The sequence below is a fragment of the Pyxicephalus adspersus genome, chromosome 10, assembly GCF_032062135.1.
Source record: "Pyxicephalus adspersus chromosome 10, UCB_Pads_2.0, whole genome shotgun sequence".
Classification (NCBI taxonomy): domain Eukaryota; kingdom Metazoa; phylum Chordata; class Amphibia; order Anura; family Pyxicephalidae; genus Pyxicephalus; species Pyxicephalus adspersus.
In genome coordinates, this window is record NC_092867.1 from 7,280,751 (window position 1) to 7,306,543 (window position 25,793).

The 25,793-nt window shown below is 39.0% G+C and overlaps 1 protein-coding gene across 1 annotated transcript; it reads right to left on the reverse strand.

The window, feature by feature from the left end:
- Positions 1–1,236: 1,236 nt before the first annotated feature.
- Positions 1,237–24,728, reverse strand: LOC140339597 (T-cell surface glycoprotein CD4-like). The gene is made up of 10 exons (XM_072424364.1): positions 24,592–24,728; positions 15,332–15,439; positions 14,316–14,471; positions 12,263–12,397; positions 11,463–11,702; positions 8,753–9,088; positions 7,217–7,462; positions 5,795–5,919; positions 4,916–4,983; positions 1,237–3,670 (listed from the first exon to the last, which is right to left on the reverse strand). Exons 2-10 carry the CDS (start codon positions 15,378–15,380, stop codon positions 3,637–3,639), a joined length of 1,389 nt encoding a protein of 462 aa, XP_072280465.1. The 5' UTR covers positions 15,381–15,439; positions 24,592–24,728; the 3' UTR covers positions 1,237–3,636.
- Positions 24,729–25,793: the final 1,065 nt, after the last annotated feature.

Below are 25,793 nucleotides of genomic sequence, written 5' to 3' on the forward strand. Positions count from 1 at the left end.
ATGCATATTTATAGTTCTGCCATTGTTCTGTTTATGCACTTTGTTTTTGTTATGTTTCTATAATATATAAATATGCTTTTTTTGAATTTATTGATTTTTCATACACATGTTTAAACGTCCATTATTGGCCTAAAATTTCCCCCGCATCTTATATATTTTCTGAAGGAAAAGCAAACCTTGAGAATAGAAATATGGCTAATACAAGTATTTATGAATGCAGAAATGCTTTGAAACCATTTTGCTATTGCTGAGTGGAGAAGGAACCCAGGGACCATATCTAAGACTATAAGTGGCACTGAAGGGAGCACAGAGCAGAATTATCCCCGGGGAAATGGGAACACCCATTTAATTATATAATGTGTTATTGCAGTCTGTCAGTGGCATTCTCAATGATTGCAATGGGTCACTATTGAACTCGGGAGGGTCCTACCTGACATGGTATTGTCCAAATGTATGCAGTCTTCTCCGGCCAGGTCCTAACTATGTGCCCTCCTGGCTAAATGGAAATGGGACCTGGAAATTCCCTTGTTTCAGATCTCCAATATCCATCTCCTGGTGAACACCTCCTCTCTATACAAATCCTACCAAGAATCGGGGGAAAGGATAATTATGAGGTGGTATAGGAATTCCAGCCTCTTACATTGAATATTCCTTGACGTCCTTGGCCCCTGTTGGCACTGTGTGTTTGCGGACAGATCTTTGCTTAATAGTTTTTGGAACTGCTCTAAATGTTGAACTTTTGGAAGAAAGTACACCATATTCTTACAAAGTTTACTGACCAGCATGTTCCATTACTAGGTCTTTTTATACCTTAAATCTCAAAGCTGGAAGACATACCAGAAATCTTTGATGATAAGCTTGGTCAATATCGCCAGGTTGATGCATCCTTAGAATATGGCATCAGACAAGTCCATATTATTGCCTATTGGTTCACTGTAATTAAAACTTCAGGGGGTGGAGTCCTCCTGAAACTGGCGGTGCTATTGGGTAACACACTCATTTTCCCTGGAATACATTTTTTATCAGGCAATGAATTCTTAGTACTTTAAAGATGGCCAAAAAGATCACCGGTGTCCCTTAATCTGATCCGAGGAGCACAAGTTCTCAAGGAACCCCCAGCAACCTCTGGAGAAAACCTACAGTTCCACAAAACGCTGATTGAGATACACTGCCCCATATGTTAAACCAAGAATTCCTTTCATTTTATATTATTAAGAACACACGGAGAAGGCAGTGTTTGCAATGATTCATTTATTGAAGTACAAAAAACACAAAAAGTACATATAAACCCTTACTGCTTTTTTAAGGCATTAAAAGCACTGGGCCTGATATTTTTAAAGCGCTCTGAGACTAGAAAACATAGACGATCATGAGAGAACTTGGGTAATCCACCAAACCTGAAATGGATTTGGTTCACGATTGAAAATTTTTAGCTACTAATAACATGTGATTTTTAAGAAATCCATTCTGGGTTTGCTGGGTGATCCAGGTTCTCCCATGATAATCTACTTCAGTCTTGGAGAGCTGTAATAAATCAGGCAAATTATGTACAATAAACAATTGTCTTGGTTGTATCTAATACTGTACTAATACTATGGGCCTGATTTATTAAAGCTTTCCAAGGCTGGAGGGGATACACTTTCATCAGTGAAGCCGTGTGATCCAGCAAACCTGGAGTGGATTTCTTAAAAATCATTTGCTAATTAGCAATTGTTTTCAACCCTGGACCAGATCCATTCCAGTTTTGCTGGATCACAAAGCTTCACTCATAAAAATTGTATCCTTGGAGAGCTTTCATAAATCATACCCTATATATCTACCTGCATTCAAGCGGTGCATTGTGGGTCCATCTGTTTGCCCTCCAAGTCCCTAAAGTGTCCTGTAGAAACATACAGACCAGTGTGGAAAGACAAAGCTCCTCCTGCAGCGACCTTGCATGCGTTACCTGTCCACATGCACTTTAGTGATGCTTGTTTGGCATTTCTTAGGGTAGATTTTCAGACAGTGACAACAGTGGAACATGGCTGTGTAATGTGTGGCTTGTTTTTTACAGGAAATTATGCCTTCTTGGCAAGATCACATAGAGAGAGAGAAATCTCAGTAAAATGTCCCTGAGGGGAATACCTGGATATGAAGGGTCAAAATCTGCCGAGGAGAGGCACAGCAGCACAGCCAGAGGACGTTGGACATTTTACTGAGATTTCTCTCTCTATGTGAAACCCTCAAGTTCCCACCAACTAATGGAATATGTGCTCTTTACTTTATCCACCTCATTGCTGGATCTACTATATACTCCATCCACAAAGCAGAAGAATCTTCAGCATTTCCCCTGAAAAAGTGAAACGCGTCGGGATAAAAGTAGTGTATCATTTACTCTATTTCCAATATCGGCTATTATTATTTTCCATTAGCCATATTATGTAGAGCAGTAGTCACCAACCTTTTCGGACCCACGGACCACTAAATTTACCGGCTCCGGACCGCACATGTCACGGGTGTCACTCAAAGGGGAAGAAACTTCCCCCATAGTGACGTCATTATGCCAGAACCCGGACACTCTCCCATCACAGGTCTGAGCCTGTACAGAGACACAACCTGCCCACTTCCCTGAGCCTGCGTTCCGTACGGGGGACATGGTCCATTGCTCTGACCTGTGCACCCCCCCAAATGGGGTCTTTCTCCTGAACACCAGCCAGGGCCGCGGACAACCAAAATTTTCTTGCGGACCACTGGTTTGCGACCACTGTTGTAGAGAATCTCGGTATAGCATATGAGGTCTGATGTACCCTGGTCATTGAATCAGGGGATGACCTTAATAACCCTTGAAATTGACCATGTGTAATGCCCCTTGTTCTATTGGTAATGTATGGTAATTTTGCAATATTAACATAAATTAAATGTGCTATTTTAAAACACCCCTACTTCCCTTTAGTTTTCCTTTGTCCTACAACTACTCACAATTATGTGAGGGGGGTGTGGCAAACCATATACTTATGAGAGCGGAGTCTATAGCCCTACTTTCCTTACTTGGCAAGATGCGGAATTATAAATATTTATAATGACTTTAACCTGTGGAAGATTATATGAGATTCCAGTGATTGGGTTCACATATACTTCAGGCCATGTTCATACCACAGTGCTTGCATCACCATTTGCAACATTCATGTACAGTTTGTTTTTAATGTATTGATGTGCAATGAGGTCACTTTCTTCTGACGAGTTTTAAGGTGTACAATGCAACGTCATCCATTTTTTTCCAGCACAGGGCATTGGTGTAAACTGAGAACATTGAAAATAATATACAATATTATAAAATGACAGATGATGGTCATGAGAAGGTTATTGGAACTATATACATTGCATTCCTCAGCAGGGTACAATGTAGTAAAAAGCATGCTGCAGCAATCAGATTCAATTAGTGATGGAATGCGTGTAGAGTAATACCCTGCATGACAATTTGCATATATAATATATAACGCAGAGTAAAATCATTCAGAAAGTCACAGATTTCTGCCAGGATCAACTTCTGCCAGCCTATGCAGGAAAGATGTCGCCTCTTTAGCCCCCTTATGGGAAACCAGCCTGCTTAGCAAAGCAGTCATTTGCAACCAACAATCTCCAGAATAGCAAATGCACTCATATGTTTTCTTTAAGACGCTGAGGAGGAAACCTAGGAAGGACAGAAGAGGAAAATAGCATGATTATTATGACTGTGCCACAGCTAATTCTCTTTTATCATTATTAATAATTAGGCATAGTAGACCCTATAGTATAGTACCTATAAGTGCCAGTCTGTAAAGGGATGGCCTAAACAACAGGGGCCAGGTTTAACATTTTTGCCCCCCAGCCTCTTCAAAGTCATTCTCCGTCAAGGAGTTGCAGCCATATTAGTATGCTTCCATTATTTCCCTGGACCTGTTCCCATCCAGCCTTTTACAATGCCAGCAGGCTTCACTCCTTCTAATAAGGATCCTCTTGCATTTTAAGGGTTGCTGCTGAAGCTCATGTACCCACTGCTGCTCTACACTCAATGGGCCTGATATATTAATGCTCTCCAAGCCTGGAGAGGATACACTTTCATCAGTGAACCTAGGTGATCCAGCAAACCTGGAATGGATTTCTTAAATACATTTTCTATTTGTTAGCAAATGTTGTCAATCGTGGACAAGATCCGTTCCAGGATTTTTGGATCACCCAAGTTCACTGATAAAAGTGTATCCTCTCCAGTCTCAGACAGCTTTAATAAATCAGGCCCAATGGCGTGTTCTGATGGCTACTCTGAGAATTAGCGAATGACTAAGGCTCCTGATGAAACAGGACAGCTATCAGAATGCAAGCCTTGCATATTGCACTGTGCTGGGATGAGCTGTGATTTCTGTCCAGTTGTAAATCTGTCAAGATGAATATGGTGGGGGAGTTCCTGCAAACAGAAAACCAATATATCTAATCACTGTCTTGTTTGTTGCTTACTACGTAAAGTAGTGTGATGAGAATAAGCCCTTTATTGGGTCAGGTAAGACAGCAGAGGTGATTGTGTCCCTGGGTTGGTATTGTTGCCATTAAGTATTGGAGAATTAAGTAAAAAAATGTAATCAGTACCTCAGGGGCGTGGAGTGGGTGTGGCTAGTAATAGGTGGGGCTTAAGGTGCCAGATTTTCTGTGTCCATTGGCTAACATGTATATCCAACCCTACAGGGGCTGCAAAAGGCCAATATCAGATCAGATTCAGATATACATACATTGCAGGAATTTAAAAAATATATTTAAAGCGGACTTGAACTTACACTTTCAGTTTGGGAGTTTGAATGATGTAAAGTTAAACTAATCTGGCTGAGATTGGAACCTGGGACCTAGTGCTGCAAAGGCCAGCATGTGAACCAGTGAGCCACCATGCTGCCCATTTCTGCACACTTACCCCTTGCACTTGCACCTCTTCTGTTGGTTTAAATTCTGTGACAGCCAAGCTCTCTTCTGGGCCCGCCGCTGGAAAACAGAATCAACATGTATCAGAAGAACATTCTACACCCCTTAGCATAATAACATGTGGTCCTAATGGGGAATGTCCAGTGGGTTGGATGGTTTGCTTGCAGAGCCTTTGTGACCCATACACTGTTATTAGTTATATTATATCTGTCAATACAGAGTCATCCCCTTTGTATATCTAGGATGGGGACATTAGATAAAAAATTTATCTGAAGGCAAAGATTGGCATGAATAGTTCTAGGCCCATAGTCTGTTATGGTGATTTGGGGTAGTGGCCAGTGTAAGCATTTAGTGTAAGCATTAAGCTTGGCAAAACATATCTGGAGCAGCCATTCCTAGGGCTAGACAGGCATTTTAAAATGTGCATGACTTTTATCAGCCTACTGCTTGCATTGCAAGTTTATTTTTTGTGTTTCATTAGGAATCTCTATTAGTAATTGAGGCTTTTTTATCACTGAACCAAAAATCGGTTGCAATTCCAAGCCAGCAAAGGCAGCAGCAATTACATCAGTTAACAAGTCTGTGGCCACAACCTCTGATTGGTTGCTTTGGTTTTGACACAACTTTTCACAATTCACTTACAATGCAACCTGGGTTGTCAGATCAGAGAAACTCTGGAGCTGCCTTTTATTTAATTTAAATTCAGCAAAAAGGATATTTATGGCCTCACAGACAGGAATAAAAACCTAACTGGTTCCTGACCCTACCCTCATTAAGGAATAGGGCTCAGCTGTAAATTAGTCTATGACATATTTAAACTCAGATTGTAAATTGAAGAATTATTAGAAGGCCCTGAATTTCCCCTACTCACCAGCCTGCGAGAACGAGCCACCATAATGACAATGATCATTACGATTATAAGTAGTACAAGGGCTCCAGCTCCAATAAGCACCCAAAACTTATAGCCTGAGAGATCCAGAAACCCATTCTTTATCTCTGGAGATAGAAGAAAGAGAAATAAGTCTGATAAAAAGAAATAAAAATATTTTATATTAGAAGAACAATTCTCTGTACATCCTTCATAGTAGTACACATTCCAGTAGGTTCCTACTTGCTTTCCTCAGCACTCTAATTCCCCCTTCCTTAGCCTAGTGAGGGAGTGCAGCTGCAGAATAGCATAAAATTTAATGGCACTGCCTTCATTTCTTGATTACTGCACTCACATATGCAGTCCAGTTTTGGGCACCAGGTCACAAAAAGGACATTCTGGAATCGGAGAGAGTGCAGAGAATAAATGGAGAACCTCTCAGAGGAGAGATTAGCTGAACTGAATCTATTCTCCCATGAGAAGAGACATAAAGGGGGGATATGATCATCCTGTATACATATATAAATGGTCCATAAAGAGAACTCTCTTCCCAGTTAATAACTTTAAAATCATTACAAAGCACAAGGGGGCCCTCATTGTGTCTGGAGGAAAAGAAGTTTAGGCTCCGGATAGGGAAAGGATTCTTCACTGTAAGGTCTGTGCAAATGTGGAATCGGCTCCCTCAGGTAGTAGTTTCAGCAACTACTATAGATTGCATTAAGAAAAATCTGTATGATTTCTAGAAGCACAGAATATAACTGGGGATTAAGGCTTTAAAGTAAAGATAACAGAGATTGTTGATCCAGGGAACATCCGATTGCCTCATGGAATCAGGAAGGAATTGTTTTCCCCTGTTGGAGCAAATTGTACCAACAATTTGCCTTCCCTATGTCACTATGCAATTTACACAACTTTGCCAAACAGCCCCTTTGGGTGACTGCAATACATTAAAATGTATGTAAATCTCAAAAATGAACTTCTCCTATTTAGTCCTTTTTAATTTGTCAAAGCAGAACGGAAAAGATTTGGTAAAAAAATTCCATTTGCAGTCAGGCTACACATGCTCATATGTGTCTAGGGGTCATATAACTAGTTCTTTGGGTTACCTTATTTCTTGCTTCCATGATAGCCAACATTCTCCAATTTTCATGTCACAATCGGGGTTGTGGATGGGCAATGGTGGTCTCCAGCTAAAATTTGCAGATCGATTGGTCTGGCATTATATGTGATATCCTCAGTGAGTAATGGTTTATAGAACATGTTGAGGAGGACCAGCCACATAGAAATGGACCCAGTGGGTCCCCAGACATAAATTATCATTCAACCCTTCCACAATGGAGCTAGCCCCAATACAAAAAATGGTTTAAAAGTGTAGACATGGTTCTAATATATCACAAAGAAACCTTTTGTGGGGGGAACACTTACCAAGAGTCTCATTAGCACTGACTATTGTTTTCTGATTGACAACAACACTGCAGGTCCAGATTCCTGATGTTTCCGGTAAAACGTTCACTTCTTCAGTCAAGTTTATTTGCCCAGGAGAACCACACTTTTCATGCTTTATGTTCATATTTTGCCAGCAGAGCTTCCCATTTTTATCGAGGCAATTTATTTGGCAGAGAAGAGTCACACTGGACTCTGTAGAGACGTCTTGCTTAGAGAAGGAGGACACTGCAACAATGACAAAGAAAACAGAATCACATTTAGCATTGGGCGTGATACTTATTTATAGTATTGTTGCATTAACATTTACATTTTCACTGCAAGGGCTACTCTTTTAAGGCTGTGATAGGTGCACAACCTGGAAAGAGGTTTGTTCATATGCCAAGCATATACACAGCCCAATAATTCTCAAGATACTCATTTAACATAAAAGCTTGATTGTTCCAGAAAACTAAACAAAAATCCCTCATGAGACCTCCTAATTAATATTATTATTATTTATTATATTATTATTATTAGTAGTATTAATAATAATATTATTATTAATATTAATAATAATAAACAGGATTTATATAGCTCCAACATATTATACAGAGCTTTACATTAAATAGGGGTTGCAAATGACAGACAGATATAGACAGTAACACAGGAGGAGGAGAGGACCCTGCCCCCAAGAGCTTACAATCTAGAAGGTGGGGGAAGTATCACACAATAGGAGGGAAGACATGGAATGGGGGGTAAGTAGTGAGGGTTTAAAATAAAGAAGAAGATGGGTAGATGAGTATGAAATGATGGGTTTTGAGTCTTTTAAATGACCATTCCAGAGAGTTGGGGCAGCTATAGAAGCTCTTGGAGCCGTGCATGTGATGAGGTTATGAGTGAGGAAGTCATTAGTAGGTCATTGGAGGAGCGAAGAGAATGGCTAGGTCAGAGAGGTAACTGGGACAAGAACTGTGGAGGGATTTGAAGGCAAAGCACAGGAGGTTGGATTTGATTCTAATGTGAAATTGAAGCCAATGAAAAAAACTACAAAGAGAGGCATGAGAAGAAGAGCGATGAGAAGGCTGTGTATGGGGTAGGTGGGTGGGAAGGCTGTGTATCAGGTAGGTAGGTGGGAAGGCGGTGTATGGGGTAGATAGGTGTGAAGGCTGTGTATTGGGTAGGTAGGTGGGCAGACAGTTTATGGGGTAGGTAGGTAGTAAGGCTTTGTATGAGGTAGGTAGGTGGGAAGGTTGTGTATCAGGTAGGTAGGTGGAAAGGATGGATTTATCTGGCTGCAGCATTCATAATAAAATTGTAGAGGAGAGAGTCAGGTTAGTGGAATTCCAGAGAGGAGGAGGGTACAGTAGTCCAAACAAGAGATGATCCATTTCACCCAACAAAGCCTTTAGACTAGAATACCAGAACAGTTAGCCAGTCAGGATTTTTTAAGCCTGTTCAAGCTATATATTATACTAATACAATAAAAACATACAAGACTTTCTAATATGTAGCAGAATACATTGAAATGTATAATACCTGTAAGACCAGCTAAGCACACGTTCCCCCACAGCTTCTTTGTCCTGCCACCCATTTCAAGATCAATCTCCATCCTGTAGTCACCAATTTTGGGATTAGAAAGATGAATATCTAAATTTTGCATATCTTCCGTTTTGATATCACGTTCTTCAGGCCATCTAACAGTGTCCTGGGTGACATCGAGCTGTTTAACGACCTGTGATGGGTAGGTAATTTTCCCTCCTTTAACCTTGGCGTCATTTGTATTTTGTGTGGACCGCACCTTGAAATTGAATCTCCAAGGAAGGATTACAGGCTTTGATTCTTGTAAATACTCAATGGCTAATGGAGCAAATCCTGTATAACAAAAAAGCAAAACAGGTAAGGGCAAAACATTGTTGTTTTTGGTTGTGTGCAGAAGGATTTATACTTCCATTCAATTTGACTTGCTGTCTGTGGACCTGGTGTGAAACCCAGCATGGGGGAAAAATTCTTTATTCTTGTTCTGATAGAGCAACCTGGAAGTATATATTAGACGGCCAATGACACCAGTATTTTTTTTCCTCCTGGGATGCTGTCGCCAGAAACAAGGAGACCCAATTTAAAAAAGTACCCAGGCTGTCACAATTGGGGTAACCTTCCTGCCAGGTTCAGGTAGAGCAGGGGGAGAACTGAACTAAACTTTATCCAACCAAAAACTCACATCATAGAGCAAAGTATGGAATTTGTGACTGAAGTAGGGACAGGCATAGAGGAGTATGTGACTTAGGGTAGGTTCATCCCTGCTTTGGGATTAAGTGATCCCACATGGCTCCCGGTGGCTCGCACCTTAACACTTGCTGCTCAATCACTCGTACCGCAGCGTTAATTCTTTGCACGTTTGACAGCTAGTGGCAGTAAGTAGGGATGAACAAATATATTAAATTCGGTCTTGTGGTGAATTGGGACGTTCATGCCTACCAAACATGTAGATGAGAACGGCCTTTGTAAATTTGGCTGGTGAGATTTTTTTGGGACCTGCAAGACCAATCAGGGGAGCTGAGCTGTCAGCTCCGATCCCCTGATTGCTCTTGCAGCCCTTTACTAGTTGTATGTGTTCTTGGATAGAGTTTCTCTATCCAAGAACACTTCTGTGTTTCTGGATAGAGAAACTTTATCCAGAAACACATACTAAAGAGCGTCAACAGCAATCAGGGTAGCGGAGCAGCTCTGCTCCCCTGCTGGCAGTTGCAGTCCTGTACTATATGTTCCTGGATAGAGTTTCTCTATCCAGGAACACAGTGTGAGTCTCACGGCTGGCTGCTCATGAATGAATTCAGCGTGGGAAAAATCCTCTGATTTTTCCCATGGCCGGGTTCATTTATAAACGCAAGCCGCATGACTCACTCTAAGAGGAGATGTATCACAGTTGCATTTATGAATGGTGCCATGAGAATCCTCCTCTCAGTGAGAGATCCCCGGGCACTACAGGTCTTGCCCTTATTCTGAACTGTAGTGCCCGGGGATTGCTCACTGACAGAAGGATTCCCACCTCTGTATTTATGAATGCAGTCGCGATATTCCTCCTATAGCGATTTCCTGGATTTCTGATGGTTTTGCGAAAATTCGCTCACCCATCAGAACTTCGAGGAAATTTTTGCGAGAATCCCTAGCAGTGAGCGCTCACTACTGCTTCATTTATACTTTATTCTTTTAGAAAGCTTTGTTGCTTGGGAATTGGAAAGCAATTGGTAAAAGGAAATGTGATCATGTGCTGCTGGGGAGAAAGAAGATGACGGAGCCAACTAAAACAATATAATTGGTAATGTAAATGTATACCAAAACCTTAGGCCCCTTATGGCTAACTACCTCCTTTTTAAAAAAAGATTCTAACACCCACTGATACTCATCTTAATCCACATTTTATCTATCTTTCAGACTACCAGTTGTGGATGTAACAAGTCCCAAACCATTCTGCACACTTGTATTTAAAATTTAAATGATGATTCTTTGGGTACTTGATCTGTTTTTCATCTAATTGTAACAAGGCAGAGCAAAGCACGTTATGCATAAGGTATCAGGGAATATATATTCCCCAATCCTCCGCCACTTGGAATTTCTTCCAGGTGCCCAGGCTTCCTGGAACAGTCCCTGGACATATGAGAGGGAGCCACATAAATCATATCTACACAACACATTATAGCCAGCGTGTAAGACTCCAGTTAAAAGATTACCTGGAAATATTTATGTCTGCCCTGTAATTGTACAGTTGTTTTGCATACATTTTCATTCTTTACTTACATTCTTTCTACTTATAATCAGGGCTAAAAAATATAGCATTTTATAAACTATTGTTTTCTTTTTTTCAAGTAGATATAGAATATGAAAAATTTGCAGTTTTGCAGCCAGTAGGTGGCACACTGGACTCTTTTTTACATGTAAAGCATTGTATCCCTATGAACTGTTCTACAGGAAGACAAGTATTTACAGAACTCAGTGAGGTTTAATAACAAATGAATGTTCAATCTTTAAATGCTGTCATGTTAAATATAAATAGTCTTTACATAGTAGAGATTTTCCATAATCAGATGGCTTAGTCTTTGATTTGGGAGAGACATAATAAGCTCAAAAGTTTTTTATATATATATATATATATATATATATATATATACAATGAACAAACTAATATACAATCAACAAAATCAAAACTCAACAAAAACCAATAAATGTTCTGTCTCTACAGTAACAATACCTCTGACTTTAATCTCTTTAGAGGACTTGACCTCATCAGCACCTTCAATCTTAATATGACAACTATAATAACCGCTGTGGTCCAAGTTCACGTTCTTTAACTCTACGCTGGTATCTTTGCCAATTTTCTTGTCACCCTTCATCCAATAGACCTGGAGCGCTGGGACTTGTTCAGGAGAGAATGTAACCTTTAGTACCAAATCCTCAGATGAGATAAGGTTGAAGGAAGGTATTCCTGACACTGCAGAAAAATAGAAACATAATGTTGGATGAAGCTGAACCTGTAACATCCTAAATCCTTTCCTGCCACATCATACTGATATTTCCATATCTACAAATACAGCTTGTAAAATTGAGGATTTCTGTAGGTTTGTATAATATAAAGCCAATCATTTATCTTAGTTTTGCATAGAGTGAGGAAGTCAAAAACACCTTTTTATTGCTGTGTGTTCCTGGTGGGGAAATCATTTATCTCTATGTCTTGGTGACACTTGTCTCCAGTACAAGATGTAATGGGAAATGAAATATTTGAGAGTTATGAGAGGAACAAAAGTTAAAGGGGGAAACTTTATTAAACTTGAAGTTAGATAAAATGTATTACAAAAAAGCCTTTCTGGATAAAAGACCTTTCTGTCAAATGATATTACAGTTCACACTTCTATACACACAGCAGTCCTCGCCCTCTGTACCTCCTCTATAGAACAGAAAAGGTGCTGTGTGTACAACACTTGTTCATTCGTTTGTCATTAGAAATAATCACGAAAGAAAATTTAGCACCCTGAAAGGTAACATTGTGCTTACCTTCAAATACAAAAAGTGTCACTGTGTAAACAGTTTTCTTGTCTTTCTGGCAAGTGTAAGTCCCCGAATCTTTTAGCTGCACTTTATCCAGTTCCATGGCGTTTGTGGACTGGTCTGGTATGAAGCGGCTCACATCTGCAAACACAAATATCAAGAGGTCAACGGTTAAAAAAAATAACTAGTGATACAATTGTTTTTTATTAATTGTTGCTGTTGGGTTTGCAAAACGTGTAAACAATAATTTCTAATAGAATGGGCCTGATTTAGGTAACAGAATAACGCTGTTTTTAGTACACTGCAATTACTCACTCATCTACTACTCTTAGTAATGAATGGGCTATAGCAGAGGTGTCAAACTCTGACCCAGGGGCCAAATCTGTCCCGCACTGTAGTTATATTTGACCCGCTAAAAAATACCAACTGACTCCTAGATCTGGCCTGCCGGTAGTCGGTGCATGCACCACTAATACTACAAATCCCAGAATGCTCTGCTGTCGCGTCAGTCAGGACCCACAAACACTCCCTTCTCCGTGACATTCATTAGTGACCTTCCTCAATTGTAAATATTTTTTCAATAAATATCAAGGTTGGGCAGTGACTTTGTCCAAATGTTTCATTTTGGCCCACTGTGTATTTGAGTTTGAAACCCCTGGGCTATAGGCAAGATGGTAATGAAAATGGTGCCAAGCATCCCCATTGGCTGGTGGTTATCTTCACCAATGAGAATGTTCACCAACATATGAATGTGTATTGAATTGATGGGGTGTTAGGAATGGTCCTACCCCCTAACAACCACCAAGAAAATGTGTCAAGCCTTTGGGTGAATAAGTGCTCATTGGCTTTTTTCATTAAATATGGCAAATGTACAGGTGCTGTACACCACGCCTTTGTAGGGGTTTCTAAATGTTTCATACCTTGCCCAGTAAACTCCAGGTGAAGCAAAAAGTAGCCACTGTATGGCCAAACATTGCTTGAGCCAAACAGAGGCCACATATTTTCTTGTAATTATTATTATCTTTTATTTTTAAAGTTCCAACATAAATCTTGTTGAATGATCCAACACCTGAACTTATAAATAAACGCATACATAGTTAGGTTGAAAATAGACATAAATCCTTCAAGTTCAACCACTAGGGAAATAAACATATCACAAATATAAAACCCTATGGACATAGCTGATCCAGAGGAAGGAAAAAACCCAGCTACAATGTGTTCCAAAAGGGGAAAACAATTCCTTCCTGATCCCATGAGGTAATCAGATGTTCCCTGGATCAACAGTCTCTGTTATCTTTACTTTAAAGCCTTAATCCCCAGTTATATTCTGTGCTTCTAGAAATCATCCAGCTTTTTCTTAAAGCAATCTATAGAACTTGCTGAAACTATTTCCTGAGGGAGCCAATTCCACATTTTACTGTAAAGAATCCTTTCCTTATCTGGAGAATAAACTTCTTTTCTTCCAGAATCAAAGAGTGCCTCCTTGTCCTTTGTAATGATCTTAAAGTGAATAATTGGGAAGAGAGTTCTCTACATGGACCGTTTATATATTTATACAGGGTGATCATTTTCCCCCCCTTAAACATCTCTTCTTAGGGAGAATAGATTCAGCTCAGGTAATCTCTCCTCATAGCTGAGCTCCTCCATTCCTTTTATTAGTTTAGTTGTCCTTCTCTGCACTCTCTCCAATTCCACAATGTCCCTTTTGTCAACTGGTGCCCAAACCTGGACCAGATGTCGATTGCCTCGGGGAACAACGCTACAGGTAGCTTATTCTAATGGCAGCTCCATAGAGAATTAAAGTGGGCGGTAGTGAGCGGCAGCTGTTCATGTGTAGACACGTATGCTATTTGAACCATGCTCCACCAGGACCCACATGGGATCACTTAAACCCAAGGTGGGTTTGAACTTCCCCTTCCTTCACTACAGCTACTCACCTATGTACATATTTAGAAACCTTGCTACATCTGGCCAAGGGATTATTTTTTGGCTGGACTGATGATTTTAATTCCGAGCAGCAAAAGAAAAAAAAAAAGAGGTACCCTCCACATGGTTTTACCTATGGAGTGACTTTGAAACCGCTTGCCTCTTTGGAACCTGAAAAGAAAAGCACCATTCTTAAGCCACATGATGTCCCCCTGTGTATTATCACACGGCAGGTTAGTCTTCTTTCCGACTTCTGCTAATATTCTCATACCGGGCTCCAGTGAAACACCTGAAAAACAATGTATAGATCAGTGATTGTGAAACAATTGTAGGTTACCTACCATGGGAATGTAGAAAGTTCATCAATGCTTTCGTTACTATCAGGAATAATGGGAAACATTTATGGTTTGGCAATGGTTTGAACCGTGATTTGGTTTTATATGTTTTCTCTTTTTGAATGTTTTTTAGGTTTAACATGACGGGAACAAGAAAACAATTTATCAAACAGAAGCATAGAATATAAGTTCCTACATAATAAACAATTGAGTTATGGGAGGGTGGAAAATACAGATGGAAGAGGTAAAGGGGAGTCAATCAAGGGGGGTATAATGGAGGCACAATGTCATAGGCAACTACAAAAAACGGGGAGGCATGATGCTGGTGAGGGATAGTGAAAGAAGATTCCTAAAGATCAAATTGTTAAAAAGAGCTGAGTTAAGGAAGGTGGTGGGAATTTGCCCACCCAAGGTGGCCACATGGAAGTGTCATGGTGTCGTGGAGTTGAACAGTTCTTTTTCTTGCACAAAAGTCCAGGTCTGTCGTCTTTTCTATACAAGGTGAGTTCCACGACAGTGCAATTGATTAATTTACAGCAGTGAGGACTTAAGTCAGAAGCTGAATTTGATGGTTAGAAAGACAATCTGGTTGACAGTTGATGCGTGCTATGACGGGATCCCTAGAGAAAAATAAAGTTATGACCAAAAAGCAGACAAAATTGGGCATTGCAACTATGTATGTAAAATTGAGCCAGGATAGGGACACCAGGGGAAACATAAAGGGGAGCAATTAGGAGAATATTTGGAGAAAATGGTGGGAACCAGATACCACCTAGATAGTTATATAATATATATAATTCTCTATCAAACTCACATTTGTAGAAGTAAAGGAAGAATATAAAGAGACTGTATAATTTCTCCATCACGGGAATTCAAAGTCAACTTTAATCTTTCAGTTGCAGTTTCCAGTAGGTTGAAGAGTCTGTGAATTTACAATACATGGTATTATACATTGATAATATTCATTGTCTTTATTTAAAGCTGAATGGCAAACAAGGTAAGTCAAGGCAAAAGCTGATATACTTATATGGAAACCTTTTATTCTACTAAAGGAATTATATTTCTCTACACCCAGTTCTGAGAAATAACACTGCCCACCCAGAAACCAGAGCCACATGTGTGATTTAACTTTTCATTACTGGTAAATAAACCATTTTATTTTCCCCTGACAGTGATTGGACAGTGTGGGGGAAGAAACATATTAGACCTGATTTATTAAGGACCTCCATGAGCGAAGAAGATAGGCTATCATGGTAGAACCTGACTGATCCTCAAACCTGGAATGGATCTGGTCCAGGGTTTAAAAAATTTGGCAACTGAGAGCAAATAATTTTTAGGAATTCCATACTAAGTTTGCTGGATCACCCAGGTTCTCCCCAAATAGTCTCTCTTCTCCAGTCTTGGAGAGGTTTAATAAATCAGGCTCACTATGAGGGTAAATCTACATTTTACAGCTAAAAAGTCCATAGTCAGCACATTTTTATACAGCACACCTCAATAGCCTCCAGTGATAGCTCCTCGCTCATCGAGTCCACCACGGAGAGCATTGCAAAAAGCTAATTTATTAAAAGCAAATTTATAAATGTATTTTTTTAATATTATGTATATATATTAGCTCCTCGCTCATCGAGTCCACCACGGAGAGCATTGCAAAAAGCTAATTTATTAAAAGCAAATTTATAAATGTATTTTTTTAATATTATGTATATATATCTGATGAAGTTTTAGGCATTTTGTATAATTGCTGTTGATTCTATATTATCAACTTGAGTCTGACATATTTGCCCACTTCTCTGTGCGGAATTCCTCCTGTTGCAAGATTATCTTGTGGATATTTTCCAAAACTGAACAGAATTCATGTTAGTAAGGTTTGCTTTGAGCTGATATCTGTCATAGGAGAGGAGAACATTGATTTGATCCCTTTATGCACAATCTGAGTCTCTATAGACAAATATAAAAAACAGGGGATCTGAAGTGGTTTTGTGGGTGCCACCCACCCCCGTCTTCCGCTATTTGACACAACACACAGGGTTGAAACCATCGAACATTTCCTGTTTTTGTGAGGAGAACCGAAAAGAAAAAGTAAGGAGATGGAGAGTCTTACAAGACTCAACAAAATTTAAATTCAAAACAAAATTAAAGTAAAAATCCCTTTTAAAGCGTTGTCTACTTTGTTGCAACAGGAAAAAAATCCTGATACGTGGTGAGCAATCTCTCCCTAAATGTTTCTTCTCTCGGAATAAAAATGTTGGGTCAGCCAATCTCATCTCATATCAGAGCTCCTCAATTTTTCCTAATAATTTAGTGGAGCTTCTCTTCATTCTTCTCAATAAAAGCTAAAAACACACTGCTGTGATAAGCAAATTAGTTTGCACAAACACAGAATCAAGGCTAATGGATGTTCAAGGTGGATCACCAATATACCACTCCTGATACTGGCAAAAGAGGTCATTTGGATCCTTAGGAATTTCACTGCCCACACAACTTATGGAAGTTTGGGCACAGCAACGGCACATTCTCTACCTACCCATTGTGCATAGATACGCTTTTTAGGCACACAGGAGAAAGTTTTAAAGGGGTATAGATCTTAGCTTGTGTGGGTGGATATGTACCTGTGTCTAGAGATATTCAGAGGGCTTGTGGTGGGTTCCTGGTAGGTTTGATCTTCACTAGAGATATATTCTGATTTACCAGCACACTTTTGAATACACATATATTGCTCACATCCCCCATTCCGACACAAGACCCCAAAACCACATGTACCACAGGATATATATATATATATATATATATATATATATACATACATACACACACATATACATATATATACATACACACATATACATATATACATACATATATACATACGCACACATATACATATATATACATACACGCATATACATATTTATACATACATACACATATATATACATACACACACACATATACAGCAGACCACCTTTCATTTAGGTGCAAACCATCTCTTGGATACAGTTTGTACCCCAATGAAAAGGCAGCCCAGTGCTCTATGAACCCAAACCCTTCCCTTCTACACCAGGACTTAAGCCATGCGTTTAGCTGCCTAAGCTCCTTCTGACTTTCCGGTGTTGTGCATGGCACAGGCAATATTCCAGAGAACATAGCCTTGGAGGTCCTTTTCTTCAGCTTGAAACCTAGTTCCCTAAACTGATTTTTAAGGATCCTCCATTTTCGATCTATATTGTCATTGGTTCCAACATGGACCAACACAGCCGGGTCCTGTCCAACCCCTCCTGTCCACTCAGTCCACCACTTGCCGAACCCTGGCACCAGGGAGACATTATTTAGTTACATTCTGTATGCCTTTCTAATGGAATCTGAGTGTTATATAGTTCTGTATAAAGTGAGCCACAATTTGTTAGCTGAAAACTGCTCCTGAAAGCATAACTAAAGTCCCATGTAAAAAATTTGGCATTAGGCAGGGCTTTATTGCAGAAAAGGACAGGCGATAACTCTTTTGCAATAAGTATTCTTTTTTGCCTGATTGCTTGAGCTGTCAAAATGACTGAGCTGCGCATGCGTTGCTTGCCAGGGTACCCTGCATATCCCAGCTCCCCGGCTTTTTGCTAGGAGTGACAGAACTCTTGGAGTTACATCATCCTGACCCAGCCAATAAAGATGGCCAAAGATCACAAGGATAGAAAACAGGAAGAAAATGGCAGCTCCCACCAACGGAACAAGGACAGGTGAGTATAACAGAGTTTAGGTAAACTTTAAAGATGAACTTTATCAGATAAAAACACCAATTATTTAATTACATATTCATTTAAAAATTACAAAAAAAGGAAATTAAAAATAAACTTTCACAATGGCATGCGTGGTAGATTAGAGGAGGAAGGGGGTAAGTACTGGAGGTCATTCAGGTAGAGGAATGATAAAAAGCACTTTTACTTATTGTAACAGGAGAAGAAGGGTATTTGGCATCATCTATCTCTTTGTCTCCTGAAAAGAGGATTAAAGGGCTTGGATAAGACAGTAGGAAATTGTGCATTGCATTTTTTTATTTGGGATCCAGGCCTGGAGTGTCCTGGAAGTAATGGGTGGGCCAGGCAATCCATCCCTTTTCCAGGCTAGGAATTAAAATGGCTCTAATAAAATAGCACCTGCCTTTATATTGTAAGTGGTAACCCAAGAGGTGTGGCTGTGTGCTGGGAGATCCTCAGGAAATCTCCCAAAGTCTAGGTCAATGGGATCAACCATTTAACCCAGATGGGTGTCACAGTCTGAACCTGAGTGTACACTGTCATGCTGGTGAAAGCAGGACTGGGCAGCCCATGTTGGGGACTATAGACTTTTGAAACTGTAACACGTATTACCTGGGAGTACCAGGCTCCATCATGCTTGCATACTTGTGGGACTTAACACTGATGTAAGCTTTTTTTTGTTCTGCTGGACTAAGCCAATTTTTTGACTTGTTATGCTGAATGTAAACTACCTATCTATTGCCAAATCCATGGAAGAAGCACCTTGGAGTAGAAGCTTCTAGGGGTTGGTCATACAAAAGCATGCTGTTCTACAAATAATTCTCTGGTTGTTGTCCTTTATAAAAGACAGGTCCATCTAGTTCAGCCAGCTATTCATTGGATGGCAGCAATGATGCTGGTTGTGCTGGGCTTTCTTTTTAATAAGCCCAGCACACTCCATAAACCAGGTGTCGGCAAACTCCGGCTTTTAGGCCAGATACGGCCTAGCCAGCAGTTTGTTCTGGCCTAACGCCCCCTGGCCGATCCGGCCTAATGCTAGCCGGCAACCCGTGGATCCAGAGCCAGATCGGCCAGTGGTCGATATTTGTTCACCTATTTACCGATGAAGGTAAATCCCTCTCCTCCGCAATGCATATGGAGCCATTATGGAGGTGCCGACCTAGTGTGCCGACCTCCCGCCCACCCCATAAATGGTCTTTGCCGACCCTGCCATAAACCAAAGATGGTGGATGAACTGTATGTTAAAACAATACCTTCATATGCCCCCTTCTAGTCATCCTATACAAAAAACATTTCTAATGTCCTTGAAGAAGGGCAGGCCAGAAGTGGGGATTACATTATTGTTGAAATGTCGGCGTTTATTATGAGCAACCTGTAGTTATGTATCACCACATTCGGGAGCTCACATACTTAAGCAAATGCTGTATACAACAACGGGTGGCTTCTGTGGGTGACACCATGACAATATCTTACATCATCCTTCTCTCTACTACTGAATTGTTTATAGATCTCATTTCAGACAGACATTTTCAACAGGAAGGAGTAGGAGGTGAGTATATACAATTGAGTACTTACGGCAATCTCACACTTATGTCTCATGCAGGCATTTCAGATTTTCATTTTATATTTTTTCAGGTTTTCTGTTTATGTTTTTGGGAAACATGCACAATAGAATTTTTTGTATTGTGTTGATGGCATAAAATGTGCTTTTGTACATTCACATACATAAAAATGCTACACACTAGTGATGGAGTGTGTATCTATCATGTCCTAGTGTAGGATTATGGCATGTAGTTCCCACGTGTGGGTTGTAGCATCTGACATGCCTTCTTATGTGCTAGAGCTAAATTGTAACATACATTTGCCATGTCCTAGAGGAAGAGTGTGACATGTTTTTATCATTTGCCATTAGCATTTGCCATGTCTTAGTGGCTGAGTGTGGCATGTATTTGCCATGTCTTAGTGGCAGGATGTGGCATGTATTTGTCATGACCTAATTAGTAGAATGGGTCATGCATTTGCCATGTCTTAGAGTGGTAGAGTGTGACATGCATGTGGCATAACTTAGTGACGGAGTGTGGCATACATTTGCCATATCTTGGTGACTGAGTGTGGCATGTATTTGTCATGTCTTATTTGAGGAGTGTGGCATGCCTTTGTTAGAGCCTAGTGGGTATATGTGATATGCATTTGTCATGTCCTGTAAAATGTAAGATAAGACTGGGTCTACGTTTGCTAAAACTTGCTGTTTTTTAGGTAATGTTAAATTCTTACAAGTGATGTTTTATATGGCATGGGATTTAATTATTTTACACTGTTTTATTTCATTCTGGGTGCGACATGCTTAACACATACCATTGCAGTGGTGGGTGATAGAGAAATTAAGGATTTTCTTCAGTTTAATCTTCCTAATGTTAGATCTATAAAAACAAAACTGTAACTTTTTAATCCAAAATCCATTTTTAGTCCAAAAAATATGTATGTTAAATGGGATATTTCCAAATCAACCTTCCTTTTAACATGCATTTTGCTAAATAAGTAATATTTTTCAGATATTTTTTATTTAAAAAATAGACTTTTTTCATGGCAGCAAAACCAAATATAAAAACTGCTAACTTCAGCTTTAGTACTTCTACTGAGTATGTGTTATTTATTTTTAAAAAAAATAACTGAAAAATGTTCAAAAGTATTTGATTTTGCATCAAAACCAGATTTTCATGGCTTAAAATCAATGCTCAAAATCTTTACTATATTATGTATTTAACAGCTGGCCTAATGTTGCAAAAAAAATGTTTAATTTCCCATAAAAATACAAATAAAAAGTAAAAGTAAAACTTAAATCTGATATTATTAGGAACATTAAAGAATCACAGAGATTACTTTAAGGCTGGTATGTTCAGAGTTTATGTGCCTGATTTATTAAAACCCACCAAGGCTGGAGAGGATACACTTTCATCAGTGAAACTGAAAACATTTGCTAACAAGTAGCAAATGACTTTTAAAAAATGCATTTCTTAAAAGTCATTTGCTACTCATTAGCAAATGTTTTCAGTCCTAGACCAGATCCATTCCAGGTTTGCTGGATCACCCAGCTTAACTGATGAAATTGTATCCTCTCCAGCCTTGGTGGGCTTTAATTAATCAGGCCGATTAAAAGAATATCAATAAAAAAATATATATAACATATATAATATTTATAATAAATATATATTATTTGTGCTCTTTTGCATTTCTCAGCAACTAGCCCCAGAAAAAAATGGAAAACTTACTTAAAGTAGATCTAATCTTTAAAAATCCATGACACTGGTAACAGTACATAGCAGCACAAATAATTCTCTGGTTGTTGTCCTTTATAAACTCCCCCAACTACTGATCCAACGTTGCCCCTGTTCTTGATTGAATGCCACCCAGTGATATGCAGCTGACTTTCTGAGTGCCCAAGGTGTCAAAGTTCCACCTCCCTGCCCTTTACTCACAGGACAATGTTCCAGAAAGCTTTGTATCATCATTGAATGAACATCGTCAGCAAACCTTCTTTAGCTGGCATTGGATGACATAACCCCTGCTCACTGCGCCCAAGAGTTACTTTTCTTAACACCTGGCATTACTAACATTTATAAGGTGCTGGGAATGTATGTTAGGCTGTGACAATTTACAAAAAAAAATTTGGCTTATAACAAAAAAATTCACAGGGCTTCCTCCACCCTAAAACTACCCGCAAACATTTCATAAAGATTGACTTTGGTTCAATTTTAAGTGCTACCCCTGCGCCACAATGAGCACTTGGCATGCAAACAAAACAGGGACTGCAGTGGTCCATCTATACATAGGCACTCCTACTACCAAGGGGTTTGCTTATAGGTAAATCTAGTAAGGATTCCCTGAAGCATAACTCATTGCCAGATCTGTGGCAGATTTCCAGTTGTACATCTGTGCAGAACTAAATCACATGAAAATGATGACTCCTTGTACAGGAAATGAGATTGTAGGATGTTGTAGGAGATCTTATTATTCTTAAAATGGCACAAACTAAAGAACGGTTGAATGACAGAAAACCGATGACACATTACTTTTTTTTTTAACATTCACTGCAAGAAATGTCTTTGACATATTTTTATCTAATGCCAACATGAGTACAAAAGACTTCTATGTTCTATTGATAATCTATCCTCTAATAATCTAGAATCCACCTCTGTCCCATTCAGTCCCAGAGTATCATACGATTCCACTGAACAGTGATTGCTTTAATCATTTATATAGGATTTGTATGACACAATAAATTTGAGATTTTTCCAGCTACTAATTTATTATATTGTAGATAAACTGTTCAGCTCTGTATATAATAAAATGATGGGAAACAGTGTAAAACACACTTTATGCTTGTGCCTGATGCACAAAATTAAGGATAACTACTATACAAAGGTGATATCGGGCCATTGATGTGTCCTAATTTGCAATAAATATAAGCCCTGCCTGCATTTTATACATTCTTTTATCAAACTACATAGATAATCTTGAAGTAGAAATGCCCTGAATTGTTAATTGAATCAAAAATAAAATGTAACAGTTAGACTTAGATTGTAAGCTCTTCGGGGTAGGGTCCACTCCATTTGCAACCCCTATTTAATGTACAACGCTGCGTAATATGTTGGCAACATAAAAATACAATTTAACAAAAAAAGTTTTTAGAAATATTTGGAACAATAGTAGATAATGCTATGCCATCACTGCAATGCCATCACTGTAATTTAATAATTGCATTATATTTTGCTTTATTACTTAATAAACATATATCTTTTTTACATTAGCTTTTGACAGTGAAAAGAAAATTTTGTTTGCAATATACCAAACTTAGGTTTTCTTGTTCTCTGATTATCTCTGATTATCTCCTATTCCAGATTTCTAAATTGAAGGACAGTGTCTGAAGTTATTATCAGTTTGCAATTATGAATAAAATGTTCAATAAATAATAAAATATTCAATATAGATATAGAATTAAATAAAGTAATTTTTGTTTTTAGTGCGGACCCGTCTCCATCTTGCACTCCCGATGAAGCGATTTATCCGTGAAACGCGTTGAGAAAAAATATAATGAGGTTATTGTAAAATTCATGATGTAGGATATTGAGATAATGATATGTATGGATATTAGGTGTTGTGAACAATAACCTTATTAGGTGGAGAATCAATTCAATGTTTTTATGTTTTGTTATCAATAACATGGTTTTTAAATTATATTTGTAAATAAAATCTTTAAATCATATATTATAATACATAATAATTTTTTACATGTCAATCTTTTTACGTCTTAAAAATCCCCAATTGATACAGATTTATATTTATTCTTGTTTTTTATTGTAAAATAGGATGTGGCTGCTATATCTTGGGGCAATCCTTAGGCAAAAACCTATTTAACGATGGCTTGGGGTTTTTTTTGCTTTTTTGCTCTGGTTCTGTTATAGTGAGATGTTTAAGTTTGACTTGCCAGGTCAAAAAATTTGCTGTCTCGCCCACCCTGCTGCTTTCTTTATTTTCTTTATTGCATGATATTTAGAGTAGAAGTGAAAGTACCTGAAAGCTCTGAAAACACCTAAATTTCCAAGTGAACCAGAAACATAGCTATAAACAATGATGGGTAATCACACACATGGAGCATTCCAAGTTGATGACTTGGTATTACCATCGAAAGCATCCACCATGTGATGGCGGTGATGATGCCATGATCAATGCAGATGGTTGCCTAATAATGACCGCACATGGCTGGAAATTATATTCCAGTCCCAAAGCTCCCCATACTGGTGATCATTTTCAATCAATTCAAAACCCTTCCAGCTACACAATTGCAGGTAATTTCCAAAAGCAAAAATTTAATTTTTGACCCATGGTTTCCAAGAGATTGAGAAATGGGCAATAAATTGACAGCACTCCTACAGTTTAATCAAATCAATCAAAAATGGAAAAAATTAAACAAGTAATTTGAATGTGATTAGAATTATTCACTTGGTTCGATCAATGAGAATCCTGCTTGAGGTCATTGAAATTACAATTATAGGTCTTTTAATCATTTGCTATTATTAGGAATTAAAAGTTTGGATGTGTGGATGGCCAGCTCAGCGGGTAAAAGAATCCGGTAATTCAGAACTTCAGCTGCCTTACCCAAAGGAGAATCAGAAAAAATTCAGATTTCAATAAATACAAGACCATACAAACAATAAGAAATAAAAATATATACGTATATTTTTTTTAATCCTGAAAATTGTAACATTGTAACTGAAAGGCGGTTATAATTACAAATAAACTGCAATATAGAAAATGTGCATCTTACCTGCAGGATCTGGGGCACAGATGTCAGTGTTTGAGTTTTGGGTTCACATCTCATGTTTCCTCCCCTCGAATACAGGAAGTGTGTGATCTGGGGTGACAAAAAAAAATGTGGGGAATAAAGCATGTGCAAGATCAAAGGAAACCGATATACAAAGATGAGAGACTTCCTTATGTCTCACTGTAGGCTAAAATGAAATTCAGAATATAAGCTCAGTATAAACCATACGAGGGCATACAATGACATATGGGGCGCCGGTTGACTTTTTGGGCAGTGTCTAGGGTAAATAGTGTATTCCTCAAAATTTCTCCCCTTAACCCTATCATAACCAAGAGCCAGGGGCATTGTTAGGATCGTGATTGCCCTGGGGCAATGTAAGGACAATGATTTGGTGCACATTAGGCCGGATTTATCAAAGCTCTCCAAGACTGGAGAAGATAGACATCATGGAAGGTAGAAGATAGATATCATGGAAGAACCTGTGTGATCCAGAAAACCCGTAATAAATTTCTTAGAAATAATGTTTTCAGTGCAGGACCAGATTCATTCCATGTTTGCTGGGTCACCCAGGTTCTGCAGATGTTGATATTGATACCCCTACCTAGTACCTAACGTACCCAGAACCTAAGCCCTAGTCTTAAAGCACGAAACTCAAAATAAAAAAAATCACACTTACCCGCTGGAGAAGTTCCTCCTTCGGGTCCCACTTTGTTCTGGAATTCTCCTTCATCCCGGAGCTGCTGCCATATTGAACCATCCTCTTAGTACTTCTGGCTACGTCATTGGATTTTGCACTACGCAGGCACGAGATCGGGGATCATGGCCTGCTGTAAAGGGGAAAATGACGATTTTACTGCACATGGGTGACCAACAAAGGACACCTAAAGAAAGATCCAAAAGATCCAAAAAATAGGACAAGAAAGGACCCCTAGCTGGGGTGTCATGTGACCATATCTCTGGGCAAACAAAATGGGCAATAACCCATACATTAGAAGTAGAGAGTCAGATGCAGCTCAGAGACCAGTTTTAGGTCACCCGTCCAAATTTCCCTAATGCGTTTTTGACATTGGGCTTGATTTAATAAAGCTCTCAAACACTGGCGAGAATACACTATAATTGGTGAAACTGGGGGATCCAGCATACCTGGAATAGATTTTGAAAAAGACATTCGCTATTTGTTAGCAAATGTTTTCAATGATGAACCA

Bases quoted from the DNA above. Each gene is read 5' to 3' on its own strand.
- LOC140339597 (XM_072424364.1), bottom strand. From the start codon at position 15,380: ATGGAGAAATTATACAGTCTCTTTATATTCTTCCTTTACTTCTACAAA. The intron at 11,703-12,262 runs GTAAGCACAATG...ATTTTTCTGCAG, and splicing joins GACACTTTTTGTATTTGAAG to TGTCAGGAATACCTTCCTTC. The intron at 3,671-4,915 runs GTAAGTGTGCAG...TGTCCTTCCTAG, and splicing joins AAGAGGTGCAAGTGCAAGGG to GTTTCCTCCTCAGCGTCTTA.